Source organism: Glandiceps talaboti, chromosome 11, assembly GCF_964340395.1.
Source record: "Glandiceps talaboti chromosome 11, keGlaTala1.1, whole genome shotgun sequence".
Lineage (NCBI taxonomy): Eukaryota > Metazoa > Hemichordata > Enteropneusta > Spengelidae > Glandiceps > Glandiceps talaboti.
In genome coordinates this window covers 10,566,024-10,590,966 of record NC_135559.1, presented here as the reverse complement: position 1 = coordinate 10,590,966, position 24,943 = coordinate 10,566,024, and the positions used below count along the sequence as shown (strand labels likewise).

Here is a 24,943-nt window from a genome sequence, read left to right as displayed (position 1 = left end):
ATGGTATGCCATGCATAGACATTCTTCGTTATTGTCTACCTTGGGTGCATATTGAACATGTCAATGTATTGTATTGCTGGTTCCATGTTGTGATAGTCTAGTCACTATCCATGGCTGCGAATCTCCGAATCTCGCTTCATCCCGTCTAGCGTAACGAGAAATCACCAAAAGCTGTTCATACAAATGAGTAACCTCTAACTGTTAGAATGATGTAAACAATTGCAAGGTACAAGTAGAGCCCTCATCTGACAATTATATCATGTTTGGACATCATTCAAATTGCCCCCCCCCCCCTCCCCACCCTTTCAATAAACACTGAACATTTTATTTTAAATTTTTGTGCGGATAACTGATTATTGGTATTTTAACACTTTTCAATGAATAGATTGTAGCTGTCTGATTGAAAAAAAACTATAGAATAGTACTGCTACAAATTAATGCAGTTTAAACATGCCCAAGCTTTCACTCAAGATTCAAATTTGTCACTACACCACTGCACATACGGATAAGGTTGACCACTAATTAATTAACATTAATGTATTTCTTATAAGTAACTGACCAATTTTCAGTGAATATATATTGGTTATACTTGATGAAAAAAATATCATAGTTGCAGCTAGTGCAGCTTTAATAAGGAATGGCAAAATTTGGCAAAACAATAGCAATAAACAGTATTGTGTACTCTTCAAAACCTAGATGTGGCAGTAAATCATATGAAAACAAAACAAAAAAGTAAGATAAATGTACGTACAATGCTCAAACCCGTGGCAGAAAATTAGCTTAAAGACTCAAAGCTTTTTGCAACATTCCCGCAGTAGCAATTATGGTATCATGAATAGTTGAATTGCACTTTGTAAACTGAGACGATGCCATTGTTAGGAATTCCCTTTAAAAAAATTACCTTACGTAGGTGCACACGACATTTACAATGTGCATGTAGTCTGACTATAGAGGTGACACCAAAGCCTTTTAATCACTGGGGGAAAAAACAGAACTTTCATTCTTCGAAGGACAAATCTTTAGGGTGCGGCCACCAGTTCGTTCTGTTCGTGCATTAAACATATCTAGAAACAACAATATGTGGTATTCTGGCAACTTTGACCTAAGCTTACGTTAGCGTTATTTTTACTCTTATGTAATTATAATGGTGGCCATTGGTACACAAAATGTTGGACGCACATTCTTAACGAAGAATGTGCCCAGGCAATAAAAGGTTTAAAACTCCAACCAGTTATTAGAAGAAAATAAATTCAAAGGTCACCACGCACATTTTTAAAACAGAGATAGAACTGATATTTCAATTTTTGGGCCGAGAAGACTTCGGATGTCGGGTGAGATTAGAGGCGTAATAAGAATGTGTCAAACGTCCCAGGACGTCAGACAAGCGTCAAGGTATCATTATGCTTCAAAGGCCTGGGGGGATCACGAAATTTCTCGTCTGATTTCATAGAAATCTTGTGAACATTATATTAACAAGATGTCTTTGAAGTCAGACGGTACGTTTTAGCTAGTTCTAATGAAAAAAAATATGTCGTTCCGATAACGGTCAATTTTAAAATAGGATGCGTAGGTTGATTTTTTTTTTTTATATACATAATTATTTTTTTTCCGTATGTTCAGGCAGTTACTTTTTGCGCTGTTTTCCATATGGGGTCTCTGTGTTATTGTTTCTTCTTACCAGATGTACAACCATTACAGATTGAAGAACAGTTTTATATGGTCTTTTTCAATTGATTTCAGTTTCCTCACTATTTCTTGCGAGACTTCACAAGTTTTGCGATTTTATTATTTTTTCTAGAATAGTTTCTTTAAAAAGGTTTAGGGTTGGCGTGAAAAACTAAATAAAATCAGACAACCGGAACCAAACATTTTGTATAAGGCCTAATAAGAATTCTTTAACTAGATGAGAATTTCCTTAAACATAACAAGCTTTCATTGTACCAACATGTAACAATACAAACACTTTCATGATCACTTCAACAATTTAAATTGTCTTCACTGAAAAGGTAAAAGAAATGTTTACAGACCTTTATAAACATCCACCGATTCTCGAATACATTGTCTACCACTATGATTATGCAAATCCGTAAACTATTTTATTTTACACGAGAGGGAGGATTCCTTAACTGAGTACAATCCTAATCCGGGAATCCTGGAATTATTGACATTCTTGTGGTGTGAAAACAATAGCGAGGTTTTAAGGAGGTACATTCCCTCATAAATGTTTTCCACTTAAATAAAGAAAAAGAAAAACAAATTCTCACAACCCCCCCCCCCCCCTCACACACACACACACCAAAAAAAGATAACAAATAAAAAATACTGCACTTTAAATGTTAGTTGATGTAACCCTCCTTGAAAATAAAAGTTATTTTTCAACAGGATTTTATTTTCATAATTCGTCCAAATTTTGTTCTATTCGAATCCTTGGGAATAGGTGCACTTGCTGCATCGTCTTTAAAAACTTTTAAAAGTATCATAACTGAATGACAGACATAAAGAGGCACGTGTTCCGATTGATTCAGTTAAGTGAACTTTGTACCTAACAACTGTCTAAGTACCGTCACGATTCATTTCACATGACGACTCACGAGTCTGAAAAGTATTTACGAGTAGTTTAGTAGTACGGCTTCATTTATAAATGCTTGCAAAATGTCACCAGTCTCTCACACAACGGAGACTTATCGACAACTTGGTATGGAACGATGTCAATAAATTTCTCTATCACGTGATTGAACACCGACAAAGTTGAAGACAAACGTCAATTTTTACCGTCCATTTAATTTGTCACTAACATAACTTTCAAGGGAAGAACATATCCCCTTTACTACTTTGGTCCATTTTCTAATGGAAAATATACAAACCTACAATTGCTTTCAACAAAAGATTTCCCATTTCGTATATTCTTCTTTCTCTTTTTTCTTTTTCTTTTTTTTTTATCTAAGGATTTGTTTTCTATCAAGGGTATTTACACGTTGCATTTGTCCAGTCTGTATTTTCCTCTAAACTTGTTATTGTATCATTGACCGATGGTCTTTAAGTACAAACTTTGACCTCATAATCTGAAAGTAACAAATCACCTGAAAACACTTCAACAACAGCTCTAGCTCGTTTGAGCAACCAAGACTGTTTTTAATAACTTTTAAAATGGCCAGTTACTGCCATACGGTGTTCCTGAGAACAATAGCACTATGCACTATACATCGACCCTGGACGACCTCTGAACTGTACGTACCTTTATTTCCACTATTTGGTAATATAGGCATGGCTATAATAAATCAATTGGGATAATTAATCGGTTTCCTGACAGTCTGTTTATCATGAAAACACAAGATTTGAACAGATAAATATAGCAGTGCACGTGCTCCACGGGTTTACTAATGGTAGAAAATTGCAAGATCTGCTATTTTTTGTAAACATCATCCCAACTTTGGAAAGAATAGCATTGACTTTGCTTGTAACAGTATGATGTGTGCTTTGGACAGACTTTGTGCAAAGATAAACCTGGTAACCACAGTAAGATCACTAGTGCGCAAAGGAAATGTCGTGATGCTTCTGATGTACAAAGTGTAGAAAATAGTGACACATTGTTTTTTTTTGTCTGTCACATACAATGCAGTAGTAATACATTGTCTGCTTCTTCAATGTAGACTCTAGACACTCATCAACTGTTCATTTCTCAACACACACAGTTGTAATTGGTTGGGATCCTTGAAACAACCTTTGAATAGAGTGTGGGAAAGTTCTATTAATAAAATGCTATAGCTAGTATTAGTATACTTCATTGGACTGACACACGTATAGTATCAAAGCATAGAACTTGTCAAATTGCTGATTACCAAGAATAGGCAAACTAAATGCTATTTATTCCATTGTGGCACCTACAAAATGAACATTCTTTGGCAGTGTCAGATAACACACACGACCATGTCGATGGTCATGTGCTGTCAATATCTTGTACTCGTCCTTTATATAAAAAAATAAATTAAAAAAAAAAGACTCTTGCTCGCTTAGCTACTACCAAACCAGAGTGACTATAGAGTTTCAATCGGGCAGCTCGGCGGCGGTGTTTCTTTTTTTTTTTCTTTTTTTTTGACGTCTCACTCAATATTTTTAATACAAATTACATCAAATGCACACACTAACAGCGCGCAAACATATAAAACAATACATTTTATGGTGATATTTTATTATATGCGCGTGCAGGCCATCCGTGTTCGCATTTTTCAGGCTTTGCGTACTTGCACTAGTAGAAAAAATAGTACAGTTTACGACACTTTCCGTACTATAGTTCAGATTGAGTTCAATTCTGTACTTTTATGCTGATGAGGTGGACGTTTCTGTACTTTCCCATTAGCGCCTGTCTAATCGGATTATACTCGATCTGAAAAATAGTTCAGATTGCGAGTCGGAAGTGATTTGAATACATTTGCATTTAGTTCAGAATATATTCATGAGTTCACCCCCATAACCGGGCAGTAAACAAATGAATATTCAAATCTATCTCGCCTGCATGTGATTCAAGGCGTGTACACTAATTGTTTGACCCACAGAAAACTAACAGTAACACTATTTAGTTAGTTAGTTGTCTGTGTTTGACCACATGAAGGCGGAGGGGGAGGGTGCAAAAGAAAAGGGTTACACACATGTACAGTGTATGATATGATGAGAGCTACATTTAATGTACATGTACATACGAACTGACATGTATACGTACATGTACAACTACGCTAGCATGTAAACGTTAGCAAAAACTCTTACTACTACCTCAGACCACTAAAATACTAGAGTGGTCTGAGCTACTACTACTTGCAAAAAGTATTTACAAGCATTTCCATGTAGGTCAATGAAATATCACCTATGTGGGTTATACTTCAATAGTCGGTCAAACAGCGTAAAGGTCTACATTCTACAATGACAGACATGATTGTTCAACTCGGTGCGATCTAAGATGAATTCACGGTGTATATTTGGTTACGTCGCCTTTGAATTGATGATGACGACTCGTCCGACCTAGACTGTTCTGGTCCAGTTTCAAGTGAAAGTCAGAATTATCACGGTGCCATTGATTATACTAACTGTGATGAAACTCGCCCACTCTAGTCTCTATGACTTCATTAGCCCCAAAATGCAAGAACTTAATAATGGTATTGTAAATCGAAGTTCATGCATGCTCTGACTGTCGCCTGTTTTTTGTTTTCTTACATTTTATACAATTTTGAATTGTTAGCTTTGTATTTCCTGCATTAATGTTGAAAACTGGTCTTTTTACTGTGCGTCTTCAATGCGCAGGTAAAATAGTGTGTTAATCTAGCATCGTGAGTACGCGCTCGCTTATGGTTTCGCATACCTTGGACTGCCTGTCATTCAGTATTGTTTTAGCCTATTTATTTCTAAAGAAAAATGGTCTGTAAAGGGACTGCTTTAGTTGTCACAGTGCCTTTGTGGATTTATAAATCGATTTATGACAAGTGAGTCTACCTATTTTTTTTCCGACCCACTCAGTCAAGGAGTGCGATACACCAATCACCGTGTATTTAGCTTTGTATACAGTGTATGGATAATAGCAAGTTTCGGGACTGAAAAATCATAAATTGTTTGTTAGACTTATTTTTTATTCAATGTAATCTGGGTTGATTGGGAATTTTCAGATATCAGGATTTAAACCTCGGATTTCAACTCAGAAAGGCTATATTTTTTGCCTCAGTCTGAATTATATTAGTAGAACTCTCACCAACGTTCCCAATGTGAAGTGATCTGAAAGTTGGTGAGAGGTCCTCACGTTGGATTGCAGCACTGCATGTTCTTGCCGAGAAGATAAAGAGGTGTAGTAATTATGGTTTAAAACTGACTTTTACAAACGCCAGTCGTGTAGGGTCTATGATTTTTTATGTTGTGGATGAATGCGGCACTTTGATCTGAACCTCAGACCACTATAATAGGAACAGACTAGAATCGCTTTTTGTTTTAGGTGTAAATGGGGCTCTAAACCCATCTTCTCTGTCGTGCATGGTTACCCTTCAAACCTGCTTCAAGCCGAACGTTGTGCAAAACGATACTTCGTGTCTTTACGGGTTTTTTTTGCAATTGTGTTTTAGTGGCCTGAGTCTGAACAAGTGTTCATACAGTACAGCAAAGTCCCACCAACAAAATCCATAGCAATAGATGCAGGAAAACCTCAGTATGGGCGACGGTGAAATCATGGTGTTAATTCTAAAACTTTTGAAAGCAAGAACATATGTTTGTGCAACTTTTGTATTAAAAGCATACCATTCCAATTCAAGGACAACGATTTTGTTCAGAAATGGTGGTAGGACTATAATCCTTCCTACCTCCTTCCTTCCTACCTCCATAGTTCAAAACCGCTGATCGTAACTGCATGGTACAGCGCATCTACATTTATTTCTGAGTTCCGGAGGGCATTATTTGATAAGTACCCCATTCGTCCCTGTATTAGATCTTGTATAGTCATAACATTACAAAGATATGTGATTGTTGTGATCATTTCATTTGCTCATTATGTATTCAAGTGTAGTCAAATTTTCTTAGGTGTATGAGCAACTTTACTTCACCAATAAATTCTACTTTCTCACGAGTATTGTAAAATAACATGGCTATAATATGATACTACACAGCACGTTTTAGACGTATTTGCATATCAATGTCATCTTCAAATTTTCTTGAAGAATTCTTCATCCAGATACTCTAACATACCTGCACACCAAATGTCAGCCCATTCAATCGATTAGTTTTGCGGCTGTCATTCATTTTTACTTTGAATTCTTTTATTTACAAAACAAATGACAGTTTTTGACCCCAAAAATGACCAAAAACAGAAAATTGAAAATATATTGCTGTCATAAACAAATATGAATAGACTTCTCGATAAAATTCCATTTACTCATTGGGAACATCGAACGTACAATGTCAAAAAGTCGCACTGGCGCAAAGTATCATGGGAAAACTTTCTTTGGCACACCTCACTTAGGAAATATAGCCGCAACAAAAAAGTTAATACTGGGATCATGTCTTTTTAAATTTAGCCTTTACCTTATAGAATAGAAGTATCAAAAGTGTATGCACTAACAAGTATCTGTGGTTTGTGCAAACATGCCAAATCGCTGATGATTGTTAAACAACAAAACTTTGCATACCATTGTCATTAATAATTCTACGTTTTACTTCTGAATCAGTTCTAAACACTTACGATTGAAATGATCGTCAACGATACGCTGATTTGTAGTTGAGGGTAATTAAAAATATTTTACAATGACGATTTCGACCATTAGCCGATGGAGGTGACCCCAACCAAACCTGTCACAAGATGTAAACTTGCACACTTTTTGTGTGTCAATATGTCTGTTCTGGTCAGTCTGTTTTGGGAATTTATGGTACACTCACTGTCGCAGTTTTCAGCCAGGGTCACGTTATTCGACGATTACTATTTGGATAAACACTGCAAAAAAGTAACACCCGTCATTGTTGCTTAGACATTTTCCTAGGGTCTTTTTCAACATGATTTATAGTAAGAAGTAACTTTGTTGATGGTGTAGTCACTGAATTTATAACCCTACATCGATGACTTAGTAATTGAACACGCAAATGAATTATCATGAACACTGATCTACAACCGATCCGACCCTGGGATTCGATCACAATTCATGGCGTCGCTTGCCAGTCTATGTCTATGTCTTGGTCACGCAAACGTGAACACTCTGATATCTGAAACACTTCTTTGCTCCAGATACGCACCTTTTTTTCATGGAAAATGTCATATAGTTTGAAGTAAGCTGGGAGAAAATATTAATGAGATATTTGTAGATTTAAATAAGAGTGAAATGATAGTCAAGTGATTTTGAACCATCTCCGTGTATTTTGCTTTAGCGAAAACACTGACAACTACTAGTATGTGATCGCCCGGTCGTCAAATTGCAAAGAACAATGAAGAACAGCTGAACACCTTCCTGTGGTCATGTTCCTTTCCGTACCGACTCTCAATTGTTTTGCTGCGTTTACTTGTATATCTTTAATAACAATAGTTTTTTAACTAACACCAATGTTCTTCCACTTTCTTTGCTTTCAAAATCAGTCACTTACTGTTGTAGCCAGTCAAAGACAGCCATCCTCAACTGGAAACACACCATGACAACAAAGATATACCAGAAAGTCATGACGTTTTGAATCATATCATTCGGCCCCCAACCCTGTTTTTGACAATTAAAAAATGCTCTACTACCCATCACAGCCAGTATCAATCAGACTTTTTCCATATATTATATTCCACCCTAACTTAACCCATATGACCGCCCCATTTATAACTCGTATGTCCGGACATGAACATGATTGGCTTTTCGCTGACCAAGGGGTATGAGACCATATGTGGAAGTGGGGGATAAGCTTATCAAATATGACCGTAGTTCCATGTAAATTAAAACTTATAGTTATGCTTATAGTCGTTACGTTTTCAGTTTATTGTGGTACCCGCTTGATGCTTTCTCTGAAGATGCCGACGGGATCAGTCTAAAATTCAGTTCTGGTGTATAAACTACAATGTATCACACATATCATGACTCTCACTATCCAATCCATCGGCTATACACTGGAGAACACAAGGACTATACTGACTGTTTTCTATCCAGCACGAAATAAATTGAGAATACGTGGAACTTATATGTACATGAACAGTAGCTCCGACAACTCTGACAAGTCTCTATATACCCCACCAGGCCTCTTTGCTGGAGTTCGCGGAGCGTGTGTTGTCAGTGCTAATCTCGTCTAGTTCCTATCACCGTGTTCCTAAACAGTATCGTTACCATTTACACCTCCACTCACTAAACTTGGTTTAGTCATAGAAAATAGAGAGGACCCTCTCTATTGTCTATGGTTTAGTTAGATACCAATTGGCATCTGGACTAGAGCTAATCACGAGTCCATCACAACGTGCATGCATCATTTTCTGATGTCCGCATTTGATTTGGACATTGAAGTAAATGATTTTACATTTCTGAGTCTCATTCGGTATTTTTCCACTGTTCTATATGTGGTAGCTACTACTTTTGGCACAATAAAAAAAAAGATGTTACGAAGACGAAAAAAAATATAATCGAGATGCACGATAAACATTTTTGGAAAAAAAGTCACATAAATGACTGCAGTATCCATATTTTTAATTGGCATGATTGAAGACTAAAAAATGAATGATGATAAAAGTGAGATTTTGCCTCAGTGATGGTTTTTCTATACAAGCGATAACATCACGATACCGGGTACTTCACAAACATTATCTCACTGACTTCAAAACCATAGTGACTAAATCGTTTCGTACAATTAGACGGCATGATGTTTTTTACGTCTCGCACAAGCATATACAATGGTACACTTTACCAAATTGTAATAGACCATGTAAATATTACATTGACCGATGCAGATCTTGCTCGCGCAGGTTGGGTAGATTTATATGCTACGTTATGCCTTAGGCCTAAAAAATAACTGTTTGGTTTCTGTTACCCGACCCACCTAGTTTTTCACTGCCGACCCTTAACTTTTTTTTACGTGTTCTTGAAAAACTAACAAAATCGCAACAATTGTGAAGTCTCACGAGACATAGTGGATGCAGAAACTGACATCAACTTAAAAAGACAATATAAAACTGTTCCTCCAATCTGTAATGGTTGTACATCTAATGGAAAGAAGCCAATAACACAGAGATCATTTGGAAAAAATGGAAAACCAGAATTAGACACTCGCACATGAATAAAAATAAATCTACCTACCCCACCTATTTATTTATTTTGCCTAATCGGAACAACACAATTTTTTTAATAGGCCTATTTCCTAACTCAAGCTTAAATTATTGGACCCTTGTGAACCAAAAATGTGCGAAAATACAACGCCAAAATAGTAACGCTTTGCACGGTTTTCACACTGAGCAATACGATTAGATCATAGACAGTGAAGTTCTCCAGTGTCTCTGGTTAGACCGACAACAATGAAACCGTTAGCGGGATCTCAGAGTCGTACTCATTCACATACAATTTTTTATGGCTGTTCACGTTGGTTAGCAACATCTCTGTCTTTGAGTTTGAATGAAATCGCTGCCATTCCCTACAGGAAACTGTTCTATGGAATTACATGCCAGGAGCGCTTTCAATATCATAGAATGTTTTGTTGATCTTTTTTTTTCTTTTTTTCTTTTTTTTTCTTCTTTTTTTTTTGGGGGGGGGGTCGACAACTTTTACCAAGACAACCATTATATTAATCATTATAGTAACTACCTAGCATGGCTAATAGCCATACTGAGGTAGAACTGTAGATTGCTAAAATGTTATGGGTTGCTGGTTGTACACAACCTCAGCATATGCCACTTGACTTTCAGGCATTAATAGGTGGCAGAAATAGTCCGCACCAGGGCCGCTCTGTAGTCCGCATAAAAGGGTGACTAAGCCCAGACAATATTGTCCAGACCAGATTTGGAGGTGTGAACGCATTTAAAGCTGACTCGGTTCTAAATCTTGGTGCATATTCATGAGGTCGACACCTAGAAAATGAACCATGTGTACATTTCTTTTGTCTTTTGTTAGTTAATTTATGCGGGTAAACTGTGTCTTCACTAACATTTTCCACTAAAAGTTTCAAAATTGTCTTGTTTTTTGAAGGACTACTATAATAATATTTCACCGCCCTTGCTTTATTGTCATATCAGGAAAGTCAAGAACTTGACAAAAGCTATTCAAAACAAAGTAATCAAAGTTGTAAAACCAAAATGGTGCCGTGGAGAGTTGTGTCTGGTCATGTTCTGATCATGGAAGTATAACCCACGGTCTGATCTAGTAGCAGTATATCAACGACGAATCTACATTACAAACAAACAAACAAACAACACACACACACACACGGTGATATTAAAAAGCACGCAACACAAAGGTTGGTTCACATCCCTCGCATCAGTACCGGTACCCATTCTACTGAGTTATAAATATAAATCACATTCTCAGCTACAACATTGAACTTGTATGATACAAAAATCTTCAGAATGTGCGGGCCATATTTTCACTACCGGCATTGGCAGTCACCATCACTGCCTTTAAAAAAATTAATACAGATAAATGGAAGCAAAAACAATCCTCTTGACGGTAGTTTAGTAGTCAGTTATGAATTATGTAACGTTAAATAACGCTATTCAAATATTTCCCTCTATGCCTCCCATATACCGATAGTAAATCTTCAAACATCCATACAGACATGCGGACTTTGCTCCCTACTAGATACATCCATGTTTTACGTTACTTTCGTATTGCAAATTTAGCTGATGATGTCATGTCAAAGCCACGTGGTCTAAAAACCTGAATCTCCGTACATACATTTCGATATGAAATTATTTATCCGTGATGTTTAGAATTTTGGTCGGTCAATATAGTTTCAATGACCAAGTGTGACCCCCACTGATGTCTAAAGTACTAATATCAGTACCTGACCGGCCATGGCCATGGCCTTGTTTTTGTTTTTGATTTTCTTCAATATTCAAATCTACGTAATGTCTGGTTTGTTAGGCCATAAATTCCAAGCATATTTACCATGATATCACAAATATAGACCAGTTACAGAAAGTAATAAGTGTCAGCAAAATACTGTAATATCGACACTGTTTCACGGATTTTAGGGACGCTGGTGCTTGGATTATTTTACGGTTGACATTACCTAGCCAGTAATATAAGGAGTAGTACATGGGTATTTTATCCCTGGACTCTCTGTCTGTTTATATCGAAATGGAATAAGCTGAAACAGTTCTTCTTTGAGCAGGAAATATGTTGTGATTATGGATATTATATATATACATGTATATAATTGCCAACACATCGGCAACGAGAGTAATGACATTGACTATACGTAATATGTAAAGATGTAGTGTAAAATTGGAATACGGTCGTCAGGAACTAGATTAGGGTAGGGGGAGGCTCAGGAGAAAAATTGTTGTCACGGGAAAAAAACGAATTGGGACGTGCGTGAAAATTCGGATTGTCTGAAAGGGGCCCGGAGTCACGTACAAATATTTTGCTCATGAGTTGAACCAAATTTAACTCCAGGAGCAGACGTTTAACAAGCGTATTTTTAAAAGGGTGACTGGCAGAGAATGTGTGTCTCTTGAAGGGTAGACAATATACTCGCGATAGACTATGGGTTTCAGGCCACTGTGTCAGACGTGGTCTTGGAGGAGTCAGTACAATTCCTCCAAGAGTGGTAAGAGGCCAAGCCTGAAATAGACGGGTTTGCAAGTAGAAGTTTACATGCCTTGTCTGTGGTTTACATTGTGCACGCAAAACATCCCACAAAACCGGCCATAACTAAAGCGGCATATCAGTAAATATGAAAAACGTGATCTTGGTAATTTGGATACCAGTTCTGAAAATATTCTCCGGGAAAATAGGTTAAAATGAACATCAAGATAGCTGCCTATTTCCCATTGTTTATAAATCGTCAAGAGGTTAAGCTATCCACTCAGATGAACCACTCTTTGTCACTTTATAATCTGGCATTATACATGGGATAATTTCCAAAATGTACATGTTTTATCGTTTCATTTTGGACTTTATAGAAGTTGATGACTAAAATTACCTTACCCTCGATGAAAGTTATGAATGCGACTAGGTTTTACCATAGACAGGGTGGAGGGTCTATGGTTTTACCTACTAGAATTAGTTGCGACAAGATTGTAAATGCACATGGGCGAGTTTTGCCAGATTGCTTTATTTCAAGTGATTTGAAAATTGTGAATGGCGGACTTGGCCGTGGTCCATCGAATTGTCGAGTACTACCGTGGTGGCACTAGTCGTTCCTCACTGGAACGGCAAGTGCCACCTTATGGCGATATTTATTGTCTTTGAACCTTTCTCAACAAATAAATCACACATAACTCCCCAAACGCTTCCATTCTAGAAATCCGGTGCCGACCCTAAACCTTTTTAATAAAGAAGAAAAATCAGTAAAATCGAGAAAATTGTGAGTGAAGTCTTGCCAGAAATGGTCATCAACTTAAAAAAGACAATAAAAAAACGCGGTTCTTCCAATCTGGAATGCAGAGCAGATGTCTTTGAAATAGAATTATTTAGTTTGGTTTAAAATTTAGTTGAAGTGGGCACAAAACTTGATTTGGTTCTGACTGTTCTGAATTTAGGGACACGAAATCGTCTCCCTGATGGCAGGAGTTCAAAGTGTTGGGACATAATGTGGCCTTTGTCATTTACCATTTTCCCAGCTTTGTTTTGTACACGAGATGTAAACATTTCATTCAAATTAGTCTACTTTTCACTCAATACTTTACTAAACACATTTACAATTTTGTTCAAGACACTCTTGTAGCTAGTCCCTAGACTACCAAACCAGCACAAAAAAGAAAATGTTAAACCGACTCAAAACTCCGATAGAATGTCTGTAATACCTTGGCATTTACAAAATTTTAGGCCCCTCAATTGTTGTAGACAGTAAACTCTAGATTGACATTTCTTGTTAATGAAATCTGTGTTGGCCTTAACATTTGATTTATTATCCAAGACTGTTCCTATATATATATATATATATATATATATATATATATATATTTAGTCACCTGTTCAACTTTAACATTGTCAATAAAAAGGTCGGGCACTACTTTAGGGTTCTTCCTAAAGTCGACCTTTCGTCCAAGTAGTTTTCTTTACACCAAGTAACAAACCTATCAACTTCATCGAAATAAGTACGGTCAGAATTTGACAGGTCAACTAATGCAGAGTTATCAGAATATTTGATAAGTGGATTTGTATCGGTACCTGATGAGCAGTCATTTGTGTAAAGTGTAAATAGTTTGTGTGAGAGTATCGTGCTCTGTGAGGCACCCCTAAATGTTGAATGGAAGGCTGAACTTAATTTTTGGTAGCGAACAAACTGGGAAAGGTTGACAAGAAAATCCATTATCCAGAGGATGAGTTTGGGGTTAACGTTTAAATAACTAAGTTTATGAGCCATCATGTTTGGTTGACTTCTGTTAACGACTGATGAAAAATCAATAACCAATAGTCTTACAAATGAACTTGGTTTTTCAAGATGTGTATACGCATCGTGAAGTAATGTGAGAGTTGCATTATCAGTACCTCTATTACTTTAATATGTAAATTGGTATGGGTCAAGGTGTGAATGTTTTTGTGGGTTTTGACAAAGTAAAATACGCTCGAAGCATTTCATCACAATGGAAGTCAGTGCTACAGGACGATGCCTTGGAAGTTTTTAGGGACCGGACAGATGGTAGATGTTTTCCAAATGGTTGATATCGTATGATCATTGTACGACCAATTGAACAATCTACTGGAAACACTAGCTAACTGCGATGCATAGACATTCAGTAACCTACCACATATGTTATCAGGACCCATAGCTTTCCTTATATTTAGTTTCTTAAAAATAGACAACTCGTTTATCACTGATTTCAAATTAACGTAACTCTTCTTTTCTTCTTATTTACTCTCAAGATCTAACCCGATGTTATCTATTTCCTTTCCAAAATCGTGAATATCAAAGCGACAGTACATTACAACTTCGCCTCGCCACCACCCTGTGTTGCTTGGCAAGGTGGTAAATAAAACAAGTTTGCCTTTGGGATTATATTAACTGGGATTGTCGACACTGAATAATCCGGTCAATCATGGCACTGCGCTCATTGTATGTCACGGCGTACAAGTATAAACGACGTTCATACTTCCATGACCATAGTTTCTGCGACCTGTCATTTGTTTGACCATAGACACTCCACCTTTGTGGAGGGTCCATGGTTTGATGGGATGCGTTAATTCTGGCAAACTTGTTTGGCAAATCGATCTGACGCAATATAGCTTGTGACCGTGGCATGCATAGCTTGGGTCAAAATCTATAACACCATTAAAGTATAAATAATGTTTAAACTTCCACGATAACACATACCTTTGAGAAATTATACTGACAGTATAATTACTCCAAGCACAGACTATTCTCGTGTCAAACTCCGACACGAACTTGTTTTTCCTTGAAGAGTATATCTCGTGAGACCTATGGAAATTATCAAAATCTATATTGTAGTTGAAAAGAGCAAGAATGAAAAGAGGGGAAATTTAAGGGACATCATTTCTATATACACGTGTATTGTGCAAAGAACCCGATATCTTTGACCGCGTTGCCGTCAACCGAGCAATGGTAATATATATATATATATATATATATATATATATATATATATATATATATATATATATATATATATATATATATATATATATATAAGAGGTAAGTCATAAACTGAAGGAAAAGTGCTCAATACTGAGAAGTAGAGCTGTATTTACACAAAGTACACAAGTTATGGTACGGAGGCCGTTACGATCTTCAGACGACTAAATAACGGAAATTCAAGTGATAGAATTCGATGCGCGTTGTTGAGTGACATGGTGGAATGATAGAATGTATTTGTTTTCGTGGACGATTTAGTGGACGATCTAGTGGAATTAATCTCTAAAAAAAACAACATGAATCATGGTCTGAGTACTTCACAAATGTATTCAATGCTCAAGTCCAAAGTGATGAAAGTTTCTCGATTTCCATGATCTTATCAGATCCACCTTGATAGACATAAATTCAGGCATTAATGGTGAGATTAATATCCGACTGTAGTCTTTTGGACAAGGTAATTACTTTGATAGTCTAGTTCCTATACTGTATCATTACCATTTATACCTCCACTCAAAGTATAGTCAGAGTCGTTACTCTAGAAGTCTTGAAATGCATGAGATGCAATTTAAAATTCATTTACAGCCACCCACACAGTCATTAACATCATGTCTTTGTTAATAAATCACAAAACTCTAACCAATAACACAGTCCCTCATAAAGTTAGTGTTTATTGGGACAGTAATGTTCAAATGTGGTATATTTGTCAGCCCATGATGCTACTTATATACTGTTTACATCACCAAAACATTTAGGTTTCACTGATTGGGTGAACAACTTTTTGTGCTATTTGAGGGGCTTTTGGCTAGACGTGGTTTAGTTAGAAACCATATTGGCATCCAGACTATTACTTTGAAGGAGATCATTGGAGAACAATAAAAATAAAACTCAAGGTGTGGATATGGGATCAGTGTGGCATTCTACATAGACATTCTCCAACAATTCTTGTAGACATGTTATGTAACCATTTTTTCTTCACGAAAGGCATGTTCCCACAGGAATCAATGGGGTAGGGGTTTCTAACATTGTCTTTTGAAAGTAAATTACATGTATGTCAAAACTAAAATTATTGTATTTACTAAGAGATGAAATTCTTAAGAAAATTGAAAAGTGGTTATTGGTGGTCATAAACTCGACGTTGTTCGCTTTTTATGAATATCTAGGCGTGATTATGTCAAGCAGTGGTCTATGGTATTTAGCGCTTGCAGCTCAAGCGAGTAAAGCAATGATTGCGGTCATGAGTCAACTTGCAAAACTTGGGGACCTCCTAGTCAAAACTAAATTTAAAAGTTTTTGACTGTAAACTATTACCGATATTAAATTATACAGTGGAGATTTTGGGTTTTAATAGGTCTACTGAAACTGAACGTGTTCAAAGTAAATTTCAGTGTTATATTTTGAGTCGTATATAAACATATATGTAGTCTTTGAGTATGGGAGCTACAAAAATGCTTGACAAGTGTTCATTACGGGAAGTAGGCTGAAATGTTTTGAGATTGCTGAACGAGAGCTGCAAAACTTTAACCTCAGACCACTTCTCCTCAGCCCTGGTTCAAGTTCTTAGGTCATAGTGGTGTAAACTACATCTCAGACCACAATGTAGTGACCTGAGACTACATGTACATGTAGGCCCTACCTACTGGTATATTATGTAACTGCACTTGACGCCAGTGTGATTTCTAACTAAACTGTGTTATTGAAAGAACCGATGTGACGTCATCTGTTTTCTTTGTACCTGACACAATCCTAGCTGCTGTATTTTGGGCATGTTCAAGAGGGACAATGTTTTTAGCTGGCAGCCCATACAGAAGGGCCATTCAGTAGTCAGGTATCGATGATATAAGTGCATGACCAAGGTTCTGACAAACTCCGTTTGTAAGATACTGGCGTATGCGACCATAGACAGTGGAGGGGCCCCCTCCACTGTCAATGATGCGACCTATTGTTCGGGGGTGAAAAAGAACTGATCTACATGTCAACGAGATGTGCTTCTTGAGGTTATAACGGTCATCAATTGTTACACAAATGGTACATGCTGAATCCACTAACTGCACAGAAGACGATCCCATGTTGATGTGGTTCATGAGACGAGGAAGCCTGTTGAACTGAGACGTGATAAGGAGGACCTCGGTTTTGCCATCATTAAACTAGCTTATTTTGGGTCGTTTAATATCATGTGCAACAGTTTCCATCTTAGTTACTGTAGTTGACGTATGTGATTGGGGAAATATATTGGTAAATCTGGTTGTCGTCTGCATGTTGTTGCATATTGAGATTTTGATGTCGGATTAGCTTTCCAAGTGGTGATGTGTATAGACAGCATACGCGTGTAAGAGTGGACCAAGCACAGGGTTTTGTGACACTCCACACTGCAAATGTTTGGTTTCTGATATGCCTTGTACAGAAATGGACTGTTGTATATCTTTGAGGTATAAAGACTCTAGTCGAATGCCTGTAATACCGAGCTCGGAATAAACTTGAAATTATGCTGGAGTCAGAATTTACGGGGGGGGGGGGCATGAACAAAATTGAGGTTCAAAGGGAGGGGGGCATGACAATTGTGATGGTCTGAAAGGGCCCCCGAATATTCTGCTCATGATTTGAACCAAAATTAAACCTCAGGAGCAGTTGTTTACCAAGTAAATTTACATTTGTATAAGTGTATGCCTCTCTCTCTCTCTCTCTCTCTCTCTCTCTCTCTCTCTCTCTCTCTCTCTCTCGTCGCCGTATGTCTCCTTCTCTCTTGCTCTATCTCTCTGTGTGGAGACTTTGTTGAACATTCAAACCACAGGAGCAATCGTTTACCTTGTACTTTGCAAAATTGTTCACTTCATTTACCTACCACACATTTAATTATTAGGCAGCCAATGGCCAAACGAATGTGTGTGTCTGCCAAAATATCTATGTATTAGTTAAAGCGTAGGTAATACAGTTGTAAAATAATTTAATGAGAGTACAATTTGGGTATTGAAGACAATTTTCAAGTACTTTATGGCTTCCAATAATGTGTATGGTTTGAAATATTATGCCGCTAAATGGCCTCCTACATGTCCTTATTTTTCAAACAATTGCCTACTGTGGGAGGGGGACACACCCTCCCCACTAGTTATCGAAGGGGGGTGCCGTTTCTGTCAAGACATAGGATTCAAAAAGAAAACTCTGCTGGTTAAGTTTTTCCAAGTACAGGTTACAGCCCAATGAGCCCACATCCATTTGTAAAGAAATCTCTATGTCTGATATGTATGGACACTGAAGTTGATTTCCACTGTTAGCTTACAGTGTGTCATATAGTGTACCATACTGTACTTCTCTGACGTGTATGGGGAGGGGGTAATGTATAATTGCATATTAAAATATGTGCAGCCGGGGGGGGGGGGTATGGACGTCGCCATCTTTCAAGCGCTAAATTACCTGTTAATCGAGATTTGTTTCAAAACATTAGCATGGTTGATAATATATGTGAAAGGGGTAAACTAAGAATGGTTTCTGGGATCGCCTAAGTCAACACGACATATATTGTGGATGGTCTGAGATATTCGATTACGATTCACATCGTCCGATTTCCAATCGTCCCAATATCCATATTAACATTCTTTATCGTTTCAAAATCACAAAAATGCATATGTCGTGGTGGGGTGAGTACCGACTCTAGTTTGGTCTCCGCTCTCTCTCTCTCTCTCTCTCTCTCTCTCTCTCTCTCTCTCTCTCTCTCTCTCTCTCTCTCTCTCTCTCTCTCTCTCTCTCTCTCTCTCTCTCTCTCTCTCTCTCTCTCTCTCTCCCGTCTCCCCCTCTCTCTCGTCTCCGTATCGAAACTTATTCAGTCATAAAATCATCAGGTTTCTGACAATTTCCAATACCTGTTACAAGAAAGACTGCAGTACAAGAATATTTGGTTAGCTACATGTATTACATCTGATGCCTTATACGTGACACGCACGATAATTGTCCAGTTTGCATCAGAGGGTGTGCCTCGCCTTCTGTACATGTGCCGTACGTCTGGCTTGTCTGTCAGTGTCACATTTTGCTTCCCCTCTTCAGTTTTCTCAGATGTTTTAAGAATTTAAACATAGTCAGTGTCTGATCGACAAAAATTCTTTCCACTGAAGTTTAGAAAACATTTAGTGCAACTCTACGTAAACGTCATGTTGATGCATCATACATCATCATGAGACGTCACATTGACCTCACACTTCGCTTCGCGCTTCCTTCAACGTCCGGTCGTTATGAAACTAGTTCGAAGGCTTTCGCTAGCGATAGCGTGGCCAGTCTTGTTTTACTGCGTAATCGTCTAATGTTTTCCAAATAATTATGAATTAATTTATCTTTTTGTTTACACTTTGGGTATTTTACTTGCTATTAGAACTCCCGGGCAACTCATATTTAATTTTCCAACCTTAGAATTTGTTCAATGATCGTCAGGTTTGAGTACTTTCCTAAGCCGGTCCCACAACTGTTATACTTATAAGTTATAGCTGGGCGTTGTGACCGGTAACCGGCTATTATCTACATCACTGCCTACTAGGTACGTCAAAAACACACCGTTCGCATATGTGAGCCTGATTTTAGGCAAAATATCGGGCTATTAGAGTGCATACAGGCCCTTTTGTTCGCTTGTATTGTTTGCATTTGGTATTTGGCATTTCGCACGTTGTTTATTTGCACCATTCACAGTGTCTTATCATGCTTTGTGTAACTTGTAAGCCTAATCGACAACTGGGCCAACGGTTTTTACTAGACAAATTTGAAACAAATTTTGCGTCAGTTTGATGGTAAACCTGCTATATTGACTACCAAACTTAGTTAACCCCAGTTATTTTTACTCATGTTGCATCACCATATATTTAGAAAGAGTATATATGAAATATGAGAGCCATGTGAAACTTCTTCAGTGCAAAATGGGATGAAGATATGAGGGCAAAGTCAGTGCTCCTTATAGTCTCGCTGCCAGACTCGAGACTATCGTCCCTAATCTGTTTACCGAGCGGCGCAGCCGCGAGAATAGAGGGGGACTGGTCCCGCTCTTCTCGCGGCTGCGCCGCTCGGTAAACAGATTAGGGACGATAGTCTCGAGTCTGGCAGCGAGACTATGCTCCTTACAGCAGTTTGTTTTTCCCGCATATGCATACATTACCCATAATCCTTTTAAGTATTCTGCAGATATCTGCGCAATGTGCACTCATGACTCATGAAAATCTGGAATGCACTGATCGAAGCCAATTGTACAGTTATACTATAAAAACAGGAGTTATGAGTATAATTGAAATAAAACAAGAGAATAAGAGATGAGGGCCCTCAGAATCGTCACGTAGAGTGATATAACAGTTACATGGATGCCGGGCATGTACCCATAGGTACGGGCCCGGGGGGGGGGGGGGTTCTGCATGCCGAACGTCATTAAGTATTTCCTTTACTTTGGTGCTCATGATCGTAATTTGGATGATGCCCAAGATATTTGAGGCGTGAATACCTGTTGTTCTTCTAAAGGCTTGTTTATTACTGTGAAGATCACACCCTAACACTTAATTGTTCTATAAACGACACATGGACAAGAATACTATTCCCATAGAGGTTAGTCTAGTTAATTCCTGATGGACCGTATTTCGTTCAGCGTTACGTTGTACATAACACGGTCAGTCAGAAACTATAGACGACATGGACGACATGGATGCCATATAATATTCCCAATAGTCACTCAATTTTACTTAGCTAGAAATAATGTCCACAGACTCAAATCTGTCAGCACGTCTCTACTGTGAGTTTGTTGACGCTATTGGCCGGTCAGGTTTGTTAAGAAGCTCCATACACTAGCAATATTTGTGGCCCAATTTTAAACTATTATTGGAAACGATTGTCATGTCATCTAAATCTGTATTACTATGCATCAAACGCGTAGAAATGTGAAACACGTTTAGTGGTGGCGGTATGTAGTGCATAATGAAAAGGCGTACTACGAACATTTATTTCAAAATGAGCCCTGTGATATTACAATCTACGTACGTCCTAACCATGTAGTTCATATCATAAGCCTGCTTATATACATACATATGTATCGAATACACTAGCTACACGTATAGCGTTTATGTACGTATTGATTGCAAGCACGGTAGATTTGAATATTCATTTGTTTACTGCCCGGTTATGGGGGTGAACTCATGAATATATTCTGAACTAAATGCAAATGTATTCAAATCACTTCCGACTCGCAATCTGAACTATTTTTCAGATCGAGTATAATCCGATTAGACAGGCGCTAATGGGAAAGTACAGAAACGTCCACCTCATCAGCATAAAAGTACAGAATTGAACTCAATCTGAACTATAGTACGGAAAGTGTCGTAAACTGTACTATTTTTTCTACTAGTGTTGATAACAAAAAAAGCGATGGGAACATCGTGCCGCCTTATTGAAATTTGCTGTAGTATAGGCTTTCTGGTTAGCTGCACTGCAAATTAAAGTTACTATGTGGATGAGAGATTGGTATTTAGTTTGAATTTATTTTTAATGAATGAAATACCTTTACTGTAATTTATTAGACAATGCGAAGCAACGTTGACCAAGTCTGTGTTTGTAACTCAATAAGGGCTAAAATAAACGACATTAAAGAAATGTGCAATGAGTTTGTTTATTATATGTACAGCCGGGAAATGGTTTGTAAACAAGCTGGGTAAACATAAATCATCAAGTAAATGCACGTAATCAAAGTATTTCGATTCAATATATGGGGACGCGACAGCCTGGTACAGACTCGGACTACGTGTACACTATGATATGACGTAGTGATTTGGTTTGTTTACGCAATTTGTTTCCCTCTTACTTGTAATAAGCACTAAAAAATAATTATTTGGTTCCAGTTACCCGATCCCCTAGTTTTTCACTGCCGATCCTAAACTTTTTTTTTCTTTTTTTACTTTTTCGAGAGAAAAAAATAGTAAAATCGAGAAAAGTCTCACGAGAAAAAGCGGATGCGGAAACTGACATCAACTTATAAAGACAGTATAACATTGTTCTTCCAATTTGTAATGGTGGTACATCTGATAGGACTAAATAAACAACACAGAAAGCATGTGGAAAAACACTTGGAAAACCTGACCTAGATACTCACGTGTACAGAAAAAATAATATAATGAAATAAAATGAAAAATCTACCTACCCTCCTATTCTAAAATTGAGCGTAATCGGAACCACACATTTTTAATTATGCCTAATTAACCGACGTTTACATGTTGATCTAGTTACAAACGGGGACTTGGTCTGTGTTTTTGATGTTGCTTTAAAATAATTGCAATTAAAATGCACAGTATAGTTGTTCTTTGTTAATTTAAAATCCAAAATAAATGCATATTTGTCATCCATATACACTTTCTTAACTGTCGATGTTTCGATTGGGTGATTATATATAGCAAGGTATATACTCTGGCAAGCAAATGACCTTTGACCTTGAAAACAAGCAAAGGTTACCAAACGCTATATTGATTTTGGTTTTATACTCGTGATGGACAAGCATTCATCATTTATTGATTATTGCCGTAATGACATACATGTATATATCAAATGTTCGAACTCGACAACGATACGAAGCTTAGAGTAAAAGGTTTCAAATGAACGTACAATGAGAAGCCAACCATTTTCACAAGTGGTCCAAGGAGCTTTGGAGGTGGGATTACAAAGAAAACGTTTGAATGATCAAGACAATTTATGTCTTCACGACCATTTCGAGTTTCATTGAAATTTAGTATGCCCAACGATACACACAATCTGATAAAAAAAAAGCACAATTGAAACCATCGCGTAATTTTCAACACTCGGTATTTTGGCGGGAAACTCCCTTTTACCTAAACAGCCCAAAAGCAATCTCCCGAGAATAGATTTAATTTGCCGTGCAGTTTAATTACGTAGTGGAAAGTCTATGCGTTATTCGTTGACGATTGCTCACGTCGGTGTAATAAGTGTCCTTGCATGCAGTGTAGCATGACAATACAAAACAACAACAGGTACCAAACTGTCAGAATATCCGACACCCACCACGGGGTCAGCACGTGATACCCCTAAAAAATTGTATAACAATAATGCACTTCATAACTTGAAAAGAATTACTGTGTTCAAAATCGGTTTCAAATTCTGCTCACGTGTTTCCAAAATATCACATTGTTCCCGAGGCAGTGTCGGAATTACTCGTACCCTCTCACAAAGGGGCCTAATGCATCGTTGTTTTTTTGTGTGTTACGCTGTTCGTATTCAGTAGTGTACCTCTATTGAGTTTTGTACAATACGTGACTTCAAGGCGTGTGCTTTCAATTTTGTATAGCTTCGGACATTGAGTCTATTTAGGTATGGTTTAGGTGACATATATGTGTCGAGAAATAGGTTCGTATTTAATAGCTCAGACAACATAGTGGTCTGAGGTTGGTAGTGTCTGAGACACTTAGATACTAATAACAGCATAGCATATTGTCTGCTAAATTACATGCTGGAGGTAAACGTGTATTCCTCCATGCTTTTACATGGGTCATTAACATCGAGGTAATTCAAGTATACCGGTGTCGCTAGGAGTACGAGTGATACTTCCCAGCTAAGAGAGTAGATACATACTGAAAGTACTACATTTTGGTAGGGGGGTACGTTACTTCCATGCTTTGAGAATGGCAGCTAGTCCATTTGAACACTGTTGGACTTGGCTTCCCTATAACCCTTCCCCGTTGAAATCGCTGGACAAACTTGAGTCCTCCGAGTATTATGTATAAAACGGCAAAGAAAAACACACTTCGTGTGAGGGTCAAGGTTACTGACTGCTAGTGTTCGCGAGAACACTGCATAACATAAACAGTTATGATGTAAACCGATCATTTGACAAGTCTAACCTCTTGCCTTAGAACAACACCTTTATTGTTGAATACAGTTGTGTTGTAACTGTGCATACATAATTGTTTTTATATCAATTAATTGAGTTAGCGAAACTACCCTTACATTACAGTTATGTGGCTTGGTTATAAATATACGTTCGCTACCAATTGCGAAGCAACAGGTGGAATTGGACAAGAAGGGTGCCTTTCCAGCCAAGGAACGCAGTACCTGGGTTTGTTATACTCAGTGTTTGTATCATGGCCTTAAGCAATGTCACCGACGCATTAAATAATTTCCATAACATTGAAAATGGCTACACATCTATAACATGTACATGAATAAGCATTATGTATGAGCGAAATCGTTCGATATTAGTAAATTTACTGTGCAGCGTTACACACGAATGTGTTTTATAGGGTTCCATACAATGGTCCTTTCTACCTCCATGGTGCTAGTGACTAAAAGCGTCCTCTGTGTTGAAATATGATATAACCAAAGTAGCCTATCTGCTAGTGCGCTGACGATATTGCTAACGGAGACATGTACTCACGTCCAAACTATAACAAATACGTGGGTATACCCATAAATCTCTATGCTTCAAGGTTCAATTTAGGGTATACTGTACATGGTCATCGAACTACTGTTTTTACCTGATTACGCTCGCACTTCAAATAATGGCTACATGACTTACCTACGGGAAACTGTGTCAGAAGACACAGAGTAAATAGTCTCCACATCATGTTTGCTAACCTCCTGTTACACTTGGGCTCATACAACACTGCCAATTTTTGCATTTCCCAAGCTCGACCAAGCAGCTAAAATGGCGAAGGTGTGTTTAGAAATTCATGTATTGTTATGTAAATTTGCATTCATCTTCTGA

At 37.7% G+C, this 24,943-nt stretch overlaps 1 protein-coding gene across 1 annotated transcript in view; it reads right to left on the bottom strand.

Moving 5' to 3' along the window:
• Nucleotides 1-24,943, bottom strand: part of LOC144442245 (low-density lipoprotein receptor-related protein 6-like) — a 44,787-nt gene extending 19,844 nt beyond the window's left edge. Inside the window, exon 1 of the mRNA XM_078131528.1 lies at nucleotides 24,755-24,943. Within this exon, the coding sequence (XP_077987654.1) occupies nucleotides 24,755-24,857 (103 nt within the window). The 5' untranslated portion in view covers nucleotides 24,858-24,943. The remainder of the gene's footprint in view (nucleotides 1-24,754) is intronic.